The sequence below is a fragment of the Coptis chinensis genome, chromosome 5 (genome assembly GCF_015680905.1).
Source record: "Coptis chinensis isolate HL-2020 chromosome 5, ASM1568090v1, whole genome shotgun sequence".
Lineage (NCBI taxonomy): Eukaryota > Viridiplantae > Streptophyta > Magnoliopsida > Ranunculales > Ranunculaceae > Coptis > Coptis chinensis.
This window is the reverse complement of record NC_141460.1, coordinates 76,189,979-76,211,068: the sequence shown is the minus strand read 5'-3', so window position 1 is coordinate 76,211,068 and position 21,090 is coordinate 76,189,979. Positions and strand designations below refer to the sequence as shown.

Sequence of the window (21,090 nt, the reverse complement as noted above, 5' to 3'; positions counted from 1 at the left end):
TGAATCGTTGTAAGAATCTATTCCACTCTAGAATGTCGTTGATTCGCCATGAGAATGGGTGGACGATCTCACATACTAGTTATGAATTGGTAGAAATGCCATGTATAATTAGGGATTAGAACGACCAATTCTTACCGTGAGAACGTAAGAATTGGTTTACAACAAATCTACGCTAGTTTATTAAGTTGGAGTCAAGGTAGAATCAAATTCCCCTAATTCTCTATCTAGATTCAACTCTTAGCAATTTGTCATTTCGTTATTCGTAGCTTGTTATTTGAATTCACATCGTAGTATAAATTCCCTCGTAAATCTCTCATTGACTTTGGATAGACCATCAATTATAGAAGACTTGAATGCTAAAGGACTAGGAGTGGAACGAATCTTCTATTCCAACTCTACGTCAATAGATTCGAGAGTAGAAAACAAATATTTTGATAAGTAACAGTTCAGTTTATAGTTTTACTTTCGTTTAGAGTTCATCGCTTTATTCATTAGTTAAAACTATCTTTTTACGTTTATCAATTTCCCTATTCGAAACTTCTACTTGGCCACTAGTTTGTGGATGATAAAGAGTTTCCACCTTATGTGTAACTCCATACTTTTTAACTAGAGACGCAACAACTTTGTTGCAAAAATGTGTTCCACCATCACTAATAATGGCTTTAGGAATGCAAAATCGATAGAAAATATATTCCTTAACAAAAAAACACAACTGTCTTATGGTCATTGCTACGGCAAGCCATGGCCTCTATCCATTTAGACACGTAGTCCACAACAACTAGAATATATATAAAATCGTAGGAAATAGGAAAAGGACCCATGAAATCAATGCCCCATACATCAAAATTTTCTACCACCATGATTGGATTTAATGGCATCATATTACGCTTAGTGATTCACCCAAATTGTTGGCAACAAACACACGTCTTGCAATGCACTTGGGCATCTTTAAAAAGGGTAGGCCAATAAAACCCACATTGAAAAATTTTAGCAGCTGTTTTCATACCACTAAAATGCCCACCACACTCTTTGTCATGGCAGAATGATAGAACATCATTATATTCTCACTGAGGAATACAACAACGAATAATCTGATCCGCACAATACTTAAAAAGGTAGGGCTCATCCCAATAGTAGAGCTTCACTCTGGCCAAAAACTTCTTACATTCATTTCTTGACCAAACATCAAGAATAATATCAAAAGTTAAATAATTCACAATGTCAGCATACCATGGTGCAGAAAAAATAGCATATAGATGCTCATCAGGAAAGGAGTCAGGTATGGACTCAGAATCACTATCATCGTCATTTGTTAGTCTAGATAAGTGGTCGGCAACTACATTTTTGGCTAATGTGAACTCTTGCAAGAGAAGAATCCATCAGATTAATCTCTGCTTAGCATCCTTGTTTGCGAGAAGATACCTAAAGGCGGCATGGTCCGTGTAAACTAAAGTCTTAGTACCAAACAAATAAGGACGAAACTTATCTAAAGCATAAACGACAGCTAAAAATTCTTATTCCATAGTTGTATAATTCTTTTAAGCATCATTTAAAGTTTTACTAGCATAATAAATGATAGTGGATTTATTATCTAGGTTCTGACCTAACACAGCACCAACGGCATAATCACTAGCATCACACATGAGTTCGAAAGGTTTAGACCAATCGGGAGGTTGTATAATAGGTGCAGATGTTAAGGTGGCTTTTAAAGTTTTGAAAGCCTATTTAAAGTTAAAATTAAAATCAAAGATGGCATCTTTTAAAAGCAAATTAGTCAAAGGCCTAGCTATTTTTGAAAAATCTTTGATAAAGCGCCTATAAAATCATGCATGGCCTAGAAAGGCTCTAATATCACGAACAGTCCGTGGTATAGGTAGAGATGCTATCTTATCTAGTTTGGCCTTATCTACTTCAATGCCATCACTAGACACAATGTGATCTAGCACTATTCCCCTTTTTCACCATGAAATAACATTTTTCCCAATTTAAAACCAAACTCTTCTCTTCACACCGTGTCAAAATCTTAGACAAGTTAGACAGGTAGTCAGTGAAAGAGTCTCCATAGATAGAAAATCATCCATGAAAATTTTCATGAAGCACTCTACCATGTCACTAAATATATGAAGCATACACCGCTGGAAGGTACCAAAAGCATTACAAAAGCCAAAAGGCATTCGTTTATTGGCATATGTTCCAAAAGGACATGTGAAGGTAGTCTTTTCTTGGTCATCAATATCAATAATAATCTGAAAATAGCCAGAGTAGCCGTCTAAAAAATAATAAAAAGCATGACCAGCTAGACGTTCAAGCATCTGATCTATAAAAGGTAAAGAAAAATGATCCTTTTGTGTCATGGCATTTAAACGTCTGTAATCAATACAGATCCTCCATTTCATAGGACCATACGTGGAAACATATTCACCCTTAGCATTACGTATCATGGTAATCCCTGATTTCTTAGGAACTACATGAATGGGACTTACCCATTCGCTATCGGAGATTGGGTATATGATACCCGCATCGAGTAAACGTAAAACTTCTTCCCTGACCACTTCTTTCATGGCAGGGTTCAAGCGACGCTAGGGTTCGCGAGAAGTCTTTGCATTATCCACCAAATGGATACGATGAGTGCAAACATTAAGGTCAATCCCCTTAATGTCGTCTAGGGACCAACCAATCGCTGAACGATGTTCCCTATTTACCCTAATCAACCGTGCCTCTTCATCCGCAGATAACAGAGAAGATATAATTACCGGATGAATAGCATCCAGATCAAATTGAATATACTTTAACTTAGAAGGAAGAGGTTTAAGAACCAGGGTTGTGGGAATGTCGATAAAGGCTCCTGGTGGTTCCTCATCTTGAGTAGTGAAAACTTGTTTAGGTAGCAGGTCTTCAAACTTAGTAGATTGAGCAACAGAAGCGTCTACTATAGGAGTAGACTTGAAAATGGCGTTGACTTCCTCTACGTAGGAGTCATTCTCAAAATCTGAACTTCCAAAGGAAAGGAATTTATTCATCTGGTTTTCTGGAAACGTGTTATTAAAATAGTCTTGAGCTAAGCTCTCGATCATGCTAACCTCCCCATCTACAGACGAATCTGGTAACTGTTTCATCATTTTAAAAACATTGACCTCAACAGAAAGATGGCCAAAAGACATGGACATCGAACCATCACGGCAATTTATAAGAGCATTGGCAGTTGCTAAGTAGGGACGCCCTAAGATTATTGGAATAGAGTCGTTAGCGACTTCTGTATCGAGGATAACAAAATCAGCAGGATAGTAGAAATCATGAACCTTAACAAGCACGTTTTCAACCACACCCTTAGGATACTTGATAGACCGATCCGCTAATTGCAACATCATTTTAGTAGGTTGCATCTCCTGTAGACCTATTTATTTATATAAATAATACAGGAGTAAGTTAACACTCGCCCCCAGGTCTAATAAAGCGGTCGTCGTGTGGGAATCTCCTAAGGTGCATTATACAGTAGGACGACCAGGGTCCTTATACTTAACGATTCCATTATGTTCGGATAAAGTTAGAAACTATTCAATTAGAAAGGTGTCTTTTGAAATATTTGTCTTACGCCTAGTAGTGCACAGCTCTTTAAGAAACTTACCATGGTGAGGTAACTTTTTAATTACTTCAAGAAAAGGTAGGTTTATCGTTAGATTTTTGAAAACCTCCTTAATCTCATCGAAATTCGTATTCTTAGTTAATATGGCTAATCTCTGGGGAAATGGTGGTTTCTCTCTATATTTAGCATATGGATCAACAGGATGTCTAACCTTGGCTTTTTGTTTCTTAGGTTATGGTTTAACTGGTACCTCTACTAGGGTAGGATCTTCAGTTATTACTTCGGTATCTAATACAATATCCGGTGTAGGGACGACTGGTGGGGTAACTACAGGCATAGTTACGGCGTTGTCAACCACTCTACCAGAACGGAGAGTAGTGATGGCCTTTAGCTCACCTACATTTCCATTTTCATTACTAGTATTACCGTTTGCTTCAAAGGCTATGTTTGTTGTTTTAGGGTTAGGTATCGCTTGACCTGGAAACACACCTTTGGGTTGTACTTTCTTTTGGGCTAATTGCTGTAAGGAAAGTTGGATGGACTGTAAAATCTGTTGTTGGGTTTGCAGAAAGGCATCGAAACGATCCGGTTGTGGAGGAGTGTTTGTTACAGGTTGTGTGACAGGAACTATGTCACATTGATTATTAACAGGTGGGTTGTGATAGTTATGATTAACCGGAACGATACCTTTATTAGCATTATAATTATTATTGTTATAATTATTATAATTCCCTTTTCTTTGTCCTTGTCCTTGTCCTTGTTGTGGTGGAGCTTGGTTGTAATTGTTTGCTGGCCTAACATTTTGATTATTATACCCTAGAGGTGTAACTTGTTGATTATTTCTCCAACTTAAGTTAGGATGTTGTCTCCAAGGGGCGTTAGGAATAGGATAGCTATTAATGGAGTAAACATTATCTATTTGTGATGTTTGTTGCTCGTAGGCGAGAGGACAATAGGAGTCGGGATGCTCAGGACTCAAACAGAAATTACATGGATTAGAGTTTACATTCATGATGGGGATAGGCTTTTGTTGAACAGAAATAGCTTCTACCTTTCTAGTGAGAGATTCAATTAAAGTTTTAAGCTCAAGATCAGGTTTAATCTCAAACATACTAGCAGCATTAACTGTTGAAGAAGAACTAGTGGAGCGCGGGATATTGTCACTACCCCCCAGTTATTATTACACTTTGTTTGATCTTCTAAAAACTTATAAGCCTCTGAGGCTCCTTTACTGAGGAAACTACCCTCATTCATTATATCTAGGACCTCTTTATAGTGGTGTAAAAGTCCCTTGAAAAAGGCATGAACTAACGTGTCTTTCGCAAGGTTATGATGTGGACACTCTATAAGAAGGTCAGTGAAATGATTCCAAGCCTTTGAAAAGGATTCATGAGGATTCTGTCAAAAAAAATGAATCTTGGAAAGCATTTCATCTGTCTTCAGTGGTGAGTAAAAATGTTCAATAAATAGTTGAACAAGTTTGACCCATGAGTCCACAGAATTAGGCACTTTGACAGTTAACCAAGACGCCAACTTGTCGGCTAGGGTGAAAGGAAACACCCTCAGTTAAGGACTTGTTCAATCCTACGGATATGCTGATAAGGTTTTTCATGGTCTAACCCATGAAAAACGGATAACAAATTAAATATATTTGGGGATTCGGAAATCCCCCACTGGGTCTGCAAGAACAATGCAAGATTTTGGGCTATCGTTCAAGGCTTTCTAAAAGTCAGAGAGAGGAGACTCTCTTTCTTCAGCCATTATTTCAGTGTGTGTGTGGTATACTAGATAGGGTTGTGTGTTGACGATCACGATAGATTACGTTAATCGGTTTTTCTCTTCCTGGCCTTAATCTCATACAAGGCTAAGTCCAATATTAAAGAAATACGACAACAGTCAAAACAACCCTGATATGCTAATATAAATCCTCTAACAGGAGATACGAGGAGTGGAAGAAAGAAATACATGAATGCCTCCTTGCTTCACTTATGAATAGTGTCTTATTTACGCGAGCTCAGTGTAATTAACAAGTTAGAAACACTGAATAAATTGAAGAAATAGAAGTTTGGACTAACCGGTGAAAGTCGGGCTACTCAAGAAGAGGGTGCGGGTCACGCTCAGAAATAGCCTAGATAGGGCGCAGGTCGCACTCCTTTCTAAGTCTAGTTCCAGGCGTTTCAGCGCAGGGGACGCTCGAACTTTGCCTTGGATGGGCGCAGGGCACGCTCAGGCTTTTTCTGGGAAATTTTTTAGTTTCTGAACCAAACAATCACTGTTAAAACCAAACAAGGGTGGGTGGGTTTAATAGGACTTTGGGAAGACTAATAATACGAACGAAAACAAATCTAAATAGAACTAAGATAGCAGCAGCGCCATTTGATAATAGGTAAAATGATAGTTTTACCTACAAATAAGCGATGGCACTCAAACGTAAGTAAAACTAAAGCTATTTTGTTGCTTAAATATCAAAGTTCTACACTCTCGATGCTATTGCAATAAGTGGAGTAGAGAATTCGTTCTACTCCTAGTTCTTTAGGATTAACGTTAACGATGATTATCAGTTCTATCAAAGTCAATGAGAGTACAGGTTAATGTAATTATGCTAACAACGAGGAAAATAACGTAATCGAAATGTTCTAAATAATAAGATGGCAATTAAAATACTAAGATTCGAATCTAGATAAAGAATTAGGGGGATTTGATTCCACCTTAATTCGACTTAATCAACTAGCGAGGAATCGTCGTAATCCAAATTGCAATGCTTTCGCATAGCAATTGGGTTCATGGTAATCTCTACCAACTAACAACTAGCATGTGAAGCAATCAAACTCATTCTCATTATGAACTAATTACTTTCTAGAATGGAATAGATTATTACAAACAATTCTACGCTAAAAACAATCAAGTTTCATCAAGGTTTCTTCAAACCCCTATAATGGAGGTTTTAGCTTTGAATTATTATACTATCATTTCTAAAACAAGAACAAATAGAACAACTAATTATTGAATAAATGATTAAACTTATAAATCTAATTTAACAATAGTCTAAGATTCAAAATGAATTAAAACCAAATTTAAAACTAATTTGGAACTATAATTATGAATAACTAATTATCAAATTAAAACAAACTAATTATAAATTTAAGACAACTAAATCTAAATAAGAATTGAATCATAAAACTAAGTTGAAATGAAAAACTAATTCTTTATTATAAACTAAATCTGATTCTACATAAAGTTCTACTTTGTTCTATAACTAATTAATTGAATGTAAAAAACTAGATCTGGTACTAAGTTATTGGATAATTACTAAGTAAAAAAACTAGATGCTTAAGAGCTAAGTCTTTGTCTCTCATATGGAAGAGAAAAGATCCACAAATTCGTGCATGGGCTGAGGAGCCATGTTTTGGGCCGGAAAATCGAGCCCGAAACCTTATTACTTCAGTCCACAAAGGGGTTTTCAGCTAGATTTGACTTTAACAGCTTTTTAGTTAACTTTTTCTCTTCTGATTGGGTCAAGGCTTGGACCATTAGAAAGCTCATTCCGAACTGGTCGTTTTGACATAAGGTAGACCCAATTCCGAGGTCTAAGTCCAAAGATACGGCCTCCGGAAGTTCTACTGACTTTTGTGCGTTATTTCTGCTCGCGTTGACTTTGACTTTTCAGCTTTGACCGGGCTTTAAAAAGGTTTTTTCTCCTTGAATCTTGGCCTTTAATCATAGAACTTCTTAGCAACCAACTTTTGCTCTATTATCTTGCAAAATTGGCGCATTTATATACATATTCGACTCCAATACCTTAAATACATAAGAACACGATAACAGTACTAACTCTTACTTATTAATCACATAATTGGTCAAAAAACAATATTGTTAAAGGCTTAAAACTACAGTTTTGGGCTCTTATCATGTACCTTAGGTCTGTTTCTTGTCATTGAACACCAGAGAGAGTTGTTTCCTCCACTAGAGAGAGTTGTACGTGTTGTTGTTCTGCAAAGTAGCCTATTGGAGTGTACCTTATGTTTGTTTCTTGTTATTGAATCCTGTGAGTAGAGATGCCTGTGATAAACCTTTAATTTACGCTATCTGAGGAGGCAAAATCACTTCTTAAAGACAATGAATTCACACGCCGCGCCTTGACATGCAATCCATTCTTCCTCTGTCATTTAGTTCTATTCAATTATCTAACCCCAGCCAGCCTATTCTAAGAAAAGCTACCCCCCACTGGCTTCATCAAGTTATGATGTATTGAACAACATGTTGGCTGTGGTGGTATAACAGCATATCATAATGGAATATAATTGTGATATTCACATACATTGGGGGTACGGTGGAAACAAAAGATTGGTTTTATACCAAGAGCTCAAGGCAATCGAAGTCGGACTCCATGCCAATTGTATTAACAACATGGCTTCAACAAGATTTTGGTGTGTTCAAATTCACTAGCTAGGGTCTATTCATATCTTAACAGGTCAAAAGAATGCCCATGGTATTCCAACAATTAATCGTCATGCAACCATAAAGCATATAACATATCAGATGCATGAGATAATTAACTCCTACATCTTACATCTGATATGTTATAACCACATGTGTATCGTTAAGTGAATAAGAGCGCTGATCATTTAGCTAGTCGTATTCTCTACATGTTGATGAAAGTTTTATTTGTAATGGTCCTCCTCTTACTAGTGTGTTAACTGAATTAAATGCAAATGATGTAAGAGGAGAAGTCTATGTAAAATTATAATTTCCTAATGCAGGTAAGGGTCTGCCTAACCCTATTAACCTTTTCAAAAAAAAAAACTTGTCTATGTCTCCCTGTATAATGGTAATAGTAAACTCTGTCTAGCTAACTAGTTCTGAACTTCCCTTATGGTGTTTACTTGTGAAGGTGAGATAGATTACTATCGAGATTGGTTCCCTTGATCAATCTTAGTTACCTATTTTTCCTTCTCTTTTATTTCATGTAACTTTCTCCATTCATTTTGTGCAATAGTAACTTATTATCTAACAAAAAAGTAGTGGTTATTCCTTTTCTACCAAGATTCAAATTACTGTTTTTAAAGGTGTTTGAGAGCGTACGTCTTGAGGCGCGAGGCGTACCTAAAGCGCCCTAGAAGCGTTGAGCAAAACACTTTTACACTAGAAACAGGGCGGATCTAGGATTGCCACTCAAGAGGGGATACTACAACTAATACACTACAATTATTATTTTTGGGGTGAATTATACACTATTATAACTAGTATTTTTTTTTCGACGGAAAAATTGGGTGTGTTGCAGCCCACCCCCGCCCCTGGAAGTACACACTTCCATGTGTGAGGCGTTCATGAAGTGCTGAGGCGTATGCCTCCATTGCAAAATAATTTGTCCACATTACTTCAGCATTTATAATATTTTTTTTTGCATTAAAATAAGAAGACATCAAACTTTAAGTAGTATGAACTGATTGAGAAACCTCCTTGGTATTGTTCCAATTTAGTAGCTAGTATCAGATTTATGGCCTTGAACTTTGTAAGCATGCATTAGTTTCAAGAATGTGGGTGTTTTACTTGTGTTACTTAGAAATCACAGTGTTTTTAATTGCCAGAACGCTCATTACTTAGCTGCAGAACCATGGGCCATCGTAATGTGGCACACACAGATGATACAACCAGCATTAAAATAGATCTGCTCAAAATGTGAACGAATCTAAAGCTGAAAGCCTGAAACTACATTGTACTAAAGAATAACATGCTACGAGCAACTGGAACTATTCCCAAACATGTCCCTACGTATACATTATCGGGAAAAAAAACATGTCCCTACGTATGAGCTGACCTTGTAAACTTGGAAGGAAATTTTTGTAAACACGCAACTCCAATGGCACTTTAAATTCATATAAATCAAGTGTAAACATTTGTATTGCCAGTGTGAGATTAGAACGCAGGCAATTCACCCCTGGGTCGCAAGTAAAAAATTCTTTAGTTGAGTTACTTATTGGAATTTTTTTTCGTGAATACGTACATTAGGATTCCTCATTTCCTCAAATTCTAGACTTGATGTCATCTGTCCCTTAATGATATTCAGCCTAGGGGAGTGCCGGCTCAACTGCTGAACTGCACCCAGACTACCAGAGCAATGAGAAGCTCGCCTAGATAAAACAATTTACATATGTCACTTCCTTTTTGGGAAACTACGTCCACACTCTCACAGAGAACCAGTGAGATTTAGAGGGCTCACAGCTAATCTCAATTGGAGAGGGTTCACAGCTACGGTACCTCATATCATTGCTGACAATCAGTGGTGTATACCAACGGAGGTGACCCAGATTTTTTCTAATTTGGGGGTTGATTTATCACAACTTCAATTTCCTAGTGGGAATACTAATGACACTATGATATGAAGCCTGCAAGGGATGGTAATTTCCCTGTTAGTTCAGCATTTGAAGCTATTAGGAAAAAGGAAGGTAACATGTTTGGGCAAAACATGTGCATTCTTTGTGTTTGTTATGATGGAAACACTATGGAAAGGAAAGGAAAATAAGAGTGGTCCACCTTTTCCATAGTTTTTAAGGCATTTATTTACCCATAGAAAGGAAATGGGTTTTTCCATATGGAAACAAAATCATAGAAATAGAAAAGGTTTTGTGTCCTTAGCTGATCCCTGAAAATTTTGTGAAAAGGAAAGGAAATGAAATAGATAGATAGGGACTTACTACTAATACACCCATGACCCAACAATACAATTATTCATTTCCATAGTTTTTGCAAACAAACATGATTATTCCTTTCCCCAGTTTTTACTTTCCTTTCCCCAGTTTACCAAACACATACCATTTAAAATTATTTCATTTCCATTCCATTCCATAGTGGACCACCCATTTTATTTCCTTTCCTTTCCATGAGTTAAAATTTAACAAACACACCCTAGATGCTAAAATGGCGTCAGAAATTAGGCCTCAGTATTCGGTTTTTAGCATCACAATAAATCAAAAAGTTTTTGATTTTTTTGGAGAAAATACTGAAAAAAATAGTGACGGCATATAGGCGTGAAAGCTATAAATATTTTAGCTAATAAAAAATTAAAACTAGCGCACGTGAGGCGTCATACCCAAAAGACTTGGGTTTCTTCTCGATCTCAACTCTCTCTGTACTTAAGCCCCAGGGTTTTTAGTAGAAGAATGGAAAAGTTTGAAACTCATATTCGTCAGTTTGAAGCTAAGCTTCTATTATTTGCTCTCAAGCGTTCAACGATCTTCCCACTCATTGTAGCCCTCTCAATTTTTCAGGTGGGTTTCGTTGTGGATCATGGACAACAAGAGTTCAAGTCCTGCCAAGCGAATTTCTAAGTCCATCTGAAGGTAACTATTTCTTCAATCAATTGTTGGGGTTTTCAAATAAGCTCAAGAAATGGCAAACGAAACCGAAAAACAAGTAATTTTTTTTGTATTTTTTTATTCGTAGAGTTATTTTTATAAATTGATTTGGGGTTATGAAATTCACTGAATTGGGGGTTTTGCTTCACTGTGGGTTTGCCACCGCTAGTGGAATTGGATTTTGTATAGTTCTGAAAAAAAATTCAATGTTATGTACTTCTATTGAAGAATTTTATACTCTATATTTGGGAATATTTCTAAACTATATAATCACTTTGCTTGAACCTAGAGCTACAAATCATATATCCAATTTTGGATCGATTATACAATTTTCAAGCTAGTGCACATGTAGGTATTATGAAAAACTGTAACTATTTGAACTGCAACTTAAATGTTTGTATTAGGTGGAGATTGCTCTGTATTCTGTAATATAATCTACATTAATTAGGTGGAGATTACTCAACTCATTTAGAGGTAGGGATGGTAAATTAGTAGAGCTGCTCAAGCTTGGCCCCTTTGTTAGCTCGCTCAAACTCAACTCGACTGTGTGATGATATACCCAGAGTATGAACATATTTTAAATCCTGTACGTCTAAAACAAGTCGAACACTCGAACCTGAAAATATTGAAACTCATCGACTACCATCCTACAACAGTAGACTAACTGAGATACTCGAGCTCAGTATAGCTCGGATACTATCTAGCTCACTCGAACTAGTGCCAATTACACTGTGTTGCATGGGTACGGTACGAGTGTCTGGTTTGGACACGGGTACAACGATTTGGACACGACGAGATCTGAGAATTAGGGTACTGTTTTGCTTGTGTCAGGTCCGTGTGTCCGTGTCCGTGTCCAGATCCGTAATCCGCATGACACGGTACGCCGATATCTGAGGAAATTAGGGCGTACCCATGCAACAGAGCAATTACATAATGAGTTGAGAGCCTCAACATACTTGTGTCGTAAACCAAACAATAATTATATGGTTGTAAATCAGAACATGCCTGTAAATCATCGAATGATCTTTGTGGACCCAAAGCCTTTATTTATTTTTCAAAATTTTAGTTGCTTACTTGAAGGTATGTTTTTTGAACTTCTAACATTAGTTTTCCACTTAAAGTATGTTTCTTTATTATTATAATCTGATGTCTAATTTCTTTTCTTCTGTTTTGGTTTTTGTATAGTTTGTTTCTTCGTGATAAGTATTGAGCTTGTGTTTTTCTTTACGTTGATAGATTACAAGTTATTGATATTGTCTAGTATTGTTCGATTGAGAATTATAGTTAGTTTTGATATCCTTTGTTTCAATGTGTGTTCATATCAATGTTGAAACCGACCACTTTTGATTACTTTTTTCCTTCAAAAGTTGGAATCTTTAGTTCTTTGGTTCTCTCAAATTGATTTTGGGGTTTGTAATTTCATGTCGGGCTTCGAAGTTTCACACAATAGCGGCAAGGTTTAATCATATTGGCATTGTTTATATATAATGGAATTCTGTCATCTACATCAAGTGCGAGGTAAATCTAATTTAGAACATCATTTCACTGAATCTGTAAGTGAGAGGATTTGGAAATCACAAATGACTCTCATCCTAGCAGAAAATGTCTGTAAAATAATGAGAAGAGGAAGTGCGTGGGCTCTGTTTGATGGGGGTGGTGTCCTTATGTCATTTTTTTGGCTAATATGTTGAATTTTGTTGTTGGTTTATAGTTCAAACGCCTAGAGAACAAGTAGCTGATGCTGAGGCATTTCTCGACTTAACCAGTATGTTTGCAACTTTTATTTGTCAAGTCAAAATGCAACGAGGGAATAAAACCATCTGATTTTGTAACTTTACTACTTTTTTTTTTTCTTTCTACTCCGAGAATTTAGTGGTACTCTCGCGCCTTGTTGGTTTGGAAGTACAATGGTAGTTTTGCGCCTAAAGTTCTTAAGAACACATTGGGATTCGGCTGGTGAGGAAAGCGCTGGTGGATCTTAGGTGAGTTAACTATGGATGTGTGTTGATTTCTTGGCGAGACTGTTTATTAGATGCAATAAAGATCTTAGTTATATGCTCTTTGAATGATTTTTTTCTTTTAGAAAAACATTATAAGTATCTTCGCCATTGCTACTTGAGATGAATGTTTTCCTTGTCATTTATAAGTTGTTTAGTTATCAACTTGTTTACCATTATTTTGGTTCGTGTTATCATTTTTTATTTAAGTGGTCGATTGGATTTTCCATTTACTTGCGTAAACTTCTTTCTCATTTTGTGGTGGTACTAGATCCGGTGTCGGTGCTATCGCATACCGCAGCTTTTCCAGTCTTCGCCGCTAGCTAGTGCATGAGTGTGTGCAGGTGGTGATGTGAGTGTGCTGCTAGCTAGTGTGTGAGTGTGTGCATGTGGTAATGTGAGTGTACTGCTAGCTTGTGTGTGTGTGTATGTGAGTGTGTGCAGGTGGTGGTGCTCGCTTCGCTGCTTCTTGGGTGTTGTTCTTTGCACCGGTGCCCGCCTTCTGGGTGGTGGTGTTGATCTTTGGGTGCCTGCTTGCTGCTGCTGGTGGTGGTGTTGTCTTTGGGTGCCCGCTTTGCGGTGTCGCTCATTGGTGCCCCGCTTGCACCGGTGCCCGATGTCGCTAGTGTCTACTACAGCCATGGACCTGCTATGATGTATCATTAGACAGGTATCAATCGTGTTTCGGTTGCTCATAACGATTAGGTTCGTAAGATGCATTTTGACCTAGTGTTTTCTAAGTCACTTGCATACAGCTTCTTTTGTGGGCAGGGACTTCTCCCTTTGCCAAACACCTAGACTAGGCTAGCTCATTTATTTCCTTTCTTTCTTCAAGATGTTTCATATACTTAATCCTTTAGTTCCCCCTCCAGTTCCTTTTTGATTTAGTCACTCTTCTTGAAATCTGGTTCAGTCATGGGCTGTACAAGGTATGAAGGTGGACTGGGATAGGAAATCGGATTTTATGTTCCAGTATCAAACTGGTTACTTTTTTTAAAAAAATATCAATAGCAACAGTATGAGACATAGTTTAATATTTTCTCATTTCCGGGGAGGCTAATCATGGGAGTGAATATTAAATATTTACTCACTAAAATGAGATTCTGGTATATTAATTCTAGGAGTTGTGGAACGATCAATTTGTGTTCAATAAGAATACTGTTGTTTTGCTACTTAAATTGCCGTTTCTTTTATTATTTCTCTCTTAGTGAGCTCCTTTGTAACTAATATCATTCAATACCAATACACAATAAAGTCTTGTAGGTAGAAGCCTTCCATGTTTCATTTTCAGCAAAAAATGTTTGAAAAATATAGTATAACAATTTGTAGCACTTAGTTAAAAGGGAAGCAGAAGAACTAGTTCTACTACTCGTAGATGATGTGGAGATGACATTTGTAGATAAAATGAATGATATATAATTCAGATAGCCTCCATGTTTACATTCGCTTCCTAGAGATTAGAAGTCATATTCCACTGATGATATTAATTTCTCAGAATCGGCGTTTTGAATTGAACCATTCTATCCATTAGTGTTGCTTTAGAAGAGACACATCAGTTGTAGTTGACCAAATAATTTAGACCAAGAATGTTGCGCATGCGGCCAACTTAGTCCGCTTTCAGCAATATTTTCCTTAAATTAGCATGGATTAGCATAAAGAGATTGTCCCATATGTTTCTATACGAATATGAGTTTCAAGTAAAAGAAAAACAATGTATATAGCTTGTGTTCATGTTCTCAAAGGCATATGACCACAATTGTCTTTCATCTCACCTAACGGATGTTGGTAGAAGTTGGCACAGGATTTTTTTTATTTGTTGTTCTTCGCTTTTTGTTTAGGTTTAATCTCCAATGTTTTAAGCCACGAGTTTATGTCTTGTTCAAGGCTGAGGAAGGCACGGATTTACTTGCAGAGGAACTTCATTTGATTAGGAGTTTGTATACAGCTATCACAGAGGAAAGATATCAAGATGCGGTACTTGAAATAACATATCAATTTACATTTCTTAGTGTTCATTATGTTGGGGCGGATACTTATCGTAACAATTTGCTTTATCTTGTGTGATTATTTATTTTACCCTTTTTAAAATAAAAGTTGAGCTATTCTTGTATTTCCTTCTTGATGTGATACTTCTTCTTCTAGTGATTCCGAGGGACAAACTCACAAAGCTTCGGACACCCGGATATGAATTTTAACTGGTTTCGAGGTACACCCTTACTCTATATAAAAAGACAGTAGACTATCCACTTTCTTCATTTTAAAATTATGGCGAGTAAATTGTGTATTTTCAAGTTCTCTCAAGTCTGAATTAGTGATTGCATAATCATACAATTCTTAAGTCATAAGTTATTTCAGTAAAGCTGTAAACAAGTTGGTAGTGCTCGAAGCCATGTATACAGAAGTGCTTACTATAGTTATTAGTAGCCATTGATTGTATTACAGCCTTCAGGGGTCTCTCATTTTTGTTTTAAATGTCTGCGTATTGTTAAGCATATTTTGTACTTGTTATCAAGCGTGACAGTAGTTAGGACTTTAGGCATTGTTTTATGCAGCTAATAGATGATGCTTGCTTTGACCTTTGCATACGTGTTTATGCGTCACAAGTTTGATACGGTTGTATTTTCCCAGGAATAGGATCCATACAAATAGCGAACAATATCAGCAAACTGTACAAGAATGGAATGTATAGTACTTATAAATAGAAACGTTTCGCATATGTGGATCTAATGTATCCTCTTGAACTTTCAGTCAGCTGTTACTTCCACAACGCAGTAGTCAGTAGAAGATAGTACTTGTATATTTCTAATATATCTTTTAGAAGCGGATGCTTGGTAATGTTACCTTCACCCCATAATTTCCAGAAGATGATCCTCATAAAAACGATGGGGGGAGGGTTAACTACCTTTCACTAGACATAGAGTTGGTTAGTTTTATATTGAAGTAATCTACTGAATAGACATATTGATCATATGCTCCATTTATTCCTTGCAGGTGGGAAGAATGTGGATGCTTTCATGGGGGAACTATTCTGGAAAGCTTCAAGTAGAGCTTTTTTTTGGTAGTGTAAATTTATGAACACTTTCATACTGTTCAGTAGAAGCTTGTGTTGTGTTTGGTTTCTTTAGTTTTACACTTTTACTTTTCTTTTGTACATGTTTAATGTTAATACAAGTGGAACGTATAGTTTGGGACTATGTGGAAGGTGTAATGTTAAATGTATATTGAGTATTGAGAACACAATGTTGTGTAAAGTTTTCTCTTTTTGTATTTATAAAAAAGTAATGTAGTTATTGTTCTTGTTAGGACTTGTGTGGGTGAATGAAAATTCTAAGTGATTCTTGGACTGATTATTTAGATTACGTGAATGTAAGCCCCAAATTTGGGGCTAATTGTGCAATATATATTTTTTCAAATTAATTCAAATTTAGTGACGCCATTTTGGTGTCACAAATATCAGTGATGCCATAATGACGTCACAAAAAATATTTGTGACATCAAATTGGCATCACAAATATTAGTGACGCCAAAATGACGTCACAAAAAATAAAAAATATTTGTGACATCAAATTGGCATTACAAAAATGTTGTTCTGGTGTAGTGAGAGCATCGACGATTGCCTGGAAAATTATGCACAATGCGTTTCCTACTAGTGATATAATTCAAAAGAGTGTCAAGCTTGCATCTGTGTAAACAACACGAGGAAACTGCTACACATCTCTTCTGGGACTACTGTGAAGTTAAGGTGCTTTGGGACTGGTTGGCTGAGCTCTTTCAAGTCTCAAGTTAAAGATATTATCTTAGTAGCATGGTGAGTGCAGTGAAGAACAAAAGCCCTCTTGTCCAAGACCTTTGGATTGCGGCTATGATCAATTTGCTAGTTTAAGTTTGGAAAGCAAGGAATAAGATGAACTTTGAGGATATACATGTGAACAAGTTCTTCATGAAGAAACAAGTCCTTAAAAGCGGGCATGTTATCTCACGAATTCATGAGGAATGACCCATTGGAGCTTACTCTTCTGCATAAGCTCAATGCCAAGTGTCAATTTAGAGCCTCTTCCATCATTAAACAGGTATCGTGGATACCACCAAATGGAGATGTCATAAAAATGTACACGGATGGATCTTCTCTAGGAAATACGGGATATGGAGGTGTTGGTGTGATCAGTAAAAACAGTGCAAATGAAATTGTAGGGGTGCTTGCTCAAGGGTTTGGAGTTGTTACTAACTTCGAAGCAGAGAGTGTGGCTATTGTACTGCAGTTGAGAATGCAGCACGACATGGATGGATGAAAATATGGATAGAAGCTGACTCTTCCACAGCTATTTGTTCCTCTAAACTGAGACAGAGATGGGTTAGGGGAACTAACAAGTCCCCCATCAAGTTTCAGGAGGTTAGGATTACACATGTACTTCAAGAAGCGAATTTTGTTGTAGATCCAGTAGCAAAAAAAGATCACACTTTCCCAAAGATGTGTTGCTATAGAGTAGCAGTAGGCCTTAAGTTTGTAAGAGTTATAGAATGTCCTCGTAAAACTTACTTTAGGTTCACCTTAAGATTCTAATGTTGTAAAGGGATCCTCTCTACACTCTGTAATATTACTTCTATATAATATACCTTACTTGTGTGCAAAAATAATAGTGAAATTTAGTGGAGCCTTGTGTCGTCTCTACTAATTTCAATAAAGAGGGTCTGGTTATACCAGAGGTTATATCGGCGACCTGCTTCAAAGCATGACTCGCAGCGAAAACCGTAGTTGTTCATTAGAGCTAGGCTACTAAATTAAAAGTAGGGTTATGAATCTATGAGACTAAACTTGATATGGTTAATTTGATCTCGACAAAGGCTCGACATGTTATTCAACATCCGTTTGGAATCTAGACTGGTCAACAATGTGGAAGATCTTATGAAATTACCAACCACATGAAATTTATGAAGACACTTTATGGTTTTGATTACTGATTACAATGTCATCTAACATTATTCAATCCTAATTCAAAGTTGTAACCATAGATTCATACTTAAATACTGCGGTAAACGCATCGTACATGACGAAAGAGTTGAAATGTATCAATTTATGCTAAAAACATATAAGACTATATAAGAGTACTCAATATATAAAGAGGCCTTTGGTGTCTGTCTGAGACTCTGAGTCCATGTAGAATCTTACTGGGACTTTGTCTCAAAATCATTTACTAATCCTCTCTCTATGAGGACTAAACTTGAATATATCATATGAATACGGCCGGATAAACATTGACATTACCATCCTAATTTTAAATTCGATTGCGGATTAAGTATTAACTATTAAGGGGGGGTTCATCCAATTCAAATTAATGCATTGATAGCTACATCTCAAACATATAGAGCTTTCACCCATAGCCACCTTGTTGAATAACTGAATTATATCTACTGAGATTTAAAGATTGTCCATTCAAGAAGGTCGAACTGTCGAAGTACCCGGTGAAACAACATTTGGTCTCGACACCATACTGAGACCACCCGATGGTCCTACATTTGTTGAAATGCGGAAACCTCACTTTCCTATCATATAAATGTCAGCTAATTTTGACCCATTGGTATACTAGTTTAGTTGTCCGCTAATTTTGGTCATGATTTCGCCAATGCGCCCATGCTTCTAGACACTTCTGCTCTTTTCCTAATTCTTTATTGCTTTCTCCAACTACTCGCTATATAGCTGCAATATTCACACTGTGGACTCATGCAATTGAAAAGAAAAGTCTCATCATATACATTCACACCTCTTATAAATTCCTTCACGTTATCAACAATCTTTTACTTCCTTAAAGCTCTTAGATCCTCTCCGAGATGTCCATAGATATGATCGTCAACCATGAAAATGCTTTTACACCTTCACGTGATCCGACATAGTGAATAAAATGAAGATCTTTTACCAACTTTCAAACGCAATAATACCTTTACTTATATCCTATAGTATTAATACTATCCACATCTTTATGGGAAACTTTTAGGCTTTTAGCTGTGAAAACTGAAAAGTGCTCTCCCTTACTCTATAAATACTACCCAAAGTCGAACCTAACTTCCTCACTTCATCATCATCTTAGCTTCCCTCAATTTGTTGAAAAAAGACTAAGTTTCTTTTGTGATCAATTAGAAATGGCTTTGAAAGTGTATGGAATTTCAAAGTCTACATGCACAACTCGTGTGTTAACATGTCTTGGAGAGAAGGGTGTTGAGTTTGAACTTGTTCCTGTTAACATGTCTGTTGGTGAACATAAGCAACCCGCTTTTATATCAAAAAATGTAAGCTTAATTAATATTTCTCCAGTAGATATCTTCGTGGGATTGTGGACGATGATCTGGTTTTTACGTTTGGAACTTTTAATAGTATGGATGAACTTATATCAAGTTTTTGGTTTTTAATCTACAGCCATTTGGTCAGATCCCTGCTCTTGAGGATGGAGAACTAACTCTCTTTGGTAACTTTTATTTTACTTGATTTTTTCTCTACATGTCTACATGTCTCCATTGTTTCATATCTTCTTCATCAATTGCTTTCTTGAAATTGAAATTAGGCAATCCTAATTCCTCATTGGGTAATTAGAGACTGCGCACATCTGACCTGACCGGCACTAGCAAAAGGCCAACGTCTCGTGCACAGTGCACTGGCCTAGCCTTCTGAGATTTACTATGTGAAATCATGAATTGTCGGCATTCATTTGTACAAATACGTACGGACCAACAAATGAAGTCTGGCCTTTGTTTGGGTCACTACTGAATACTGATAGAAGTATAGAACCCGTGTCTCAGGCAGTCAGGCTCCAGCTAGGAAATGTCAAAATTTAAGATGAACCGTACCTAGATCCATCAATCCATATATGTGTATTTTTTTTCCGATAATAATCAATCCGTATAAATGTATGCAAAATTGATAGAGGAACAGTGGAGAATCAAATAATATCTACATTTATGGTATATATCCAATTTAAGTCGTTGACATTTATTTACCAAGTTGATTGTTGGACCACTAGGCACTAGTACCACCTAAAGTTTTTATGAGATTCATCCATTTATATATATCCTTATTATTTGGTTACTTCGCTATTAATCTGCAAGATCCTATCATAACTAATTATTAAATATATTTTATTTGTGATATAATTTTCCAATTCAATCACCAGAATCGCGCGCAATAACAAGGTACATTGCGACCAAACATAAGGACCAAGGAACAGATCTTCTCAAACTTGATGATCTAAAAGAATCAGCAGCTGTGAATGCATGGCTAGAAGCGGAGGCTCATCACTACAATCCAGCAATTTCACCAATTGTTTACCAAAGAATGGTGATTCCAGTCTTTTATAACGGAACTCCAGATGAAAAAATCATTGAAGCCCATGTTGAGAAACTTAACAAAGTTCTTGATGTTTATGAGGAAAAACTATCAAAGACTAAGTACTTAGCTGGTGATTTTTTCAGCCTTGCTGATCTTCATCACCTTCCATATACTTTTTATCTCATGCAAACTCCTGAAGCTAAGTTAATTGAATCTCGTCCTCATGTTAAGGCTTGGTGGGAGGATATTTCTTCTCGTCCTGCTTTTAAGAAAGTAGCTGAGGGAATGAAGTAACTATCTAAGTAGTTGTTGAGAGATTGTGAGAACGATGTATTGTCATCTATCCTTGATGGAAGAAATAAAAGAATATTAATTAGTACTGAGTTTTGAGTACTGATTACAAAATGAGCGAGTTCTTGTGTTAATTCTAGTATTATTTACATGAGCGCTCTATTTGGATTAGGGGGTGGAACTTGGGTTGGGTTAGCCCAAGTTTGATGGGCTAAAACCCGACTTTTGTTGGTCCTGTGTAACATTTCAGGTCTGTGGTCTGGACTTGGTCTTGTAAAATCAAAGTTTGACTCCGTTTTAAGTTAGGCTCAAATTAGAATATCAAACAATCAAAAAACCCGAGCCCGTATGCAGTAGGTATATATTTCATTTATTCTATTATATTATATTGTTTTCTTATAAAAATTTATTTTTGTAAAAAATAAGGTTAAAAATATTAATTTAATAGAAAATAATTGAATCAATAAGGTTAGTTTTTTTTTCAAATAATCAAATCTTTTTAATTTAGTTAGAATATTATAATTTTGGTATTATTTACTTTTTAATTTA

The 21,090-nt window shown here is 36.4% G+C and overlaps 1 protein-coding gene and 1 long non-coding RNA gene across 2 annotated transcripts; both read left to right on the top strand.

Moving 5' to 3' along the window:
* The first annotated feature begins 10,628 nt into the window (after positions 1 to 10,628).
* Positions 10,629 to 13,201, top strand: LOC147498975 (uncharacterized). The gene is made up of 3 exons (XR_015194390.1): positions 10,629 to 10,923; positions 12,650 to 12,703; positions 12,812 to 13,201. It is a non-coding gene; the product is annotated as an uncharacterized LOC147498975 (long non-coding RNA).
* Positions 13,202 to 18,903: 5,702 nt separating this feature from the next.
* LOC147498974 (glutathione S-transferase F13-like) lies at positions 18,904 to 20,655 on the top strand. The gene is made up of 3 exons (XM_086560800.1): positions 18,904 to 19,217; positions 19,345 to 19,393; positions 20,096 to 20,655. The coding sequence occupies exons 1-3, from the start codon at positions 19,071 to 19,073 to the stop codon at positions 20,542 to 20,544; spliced, it is 645 nt and encodes a 214-aa protein (XP_086416926.1). The 5' UTR covers positions 18,904 to 19,070; the 3' UTR covers positions 20,545 to 20,655.
* Positions 20,656 to 21,090: the final 435 nt, after the last annotated feature.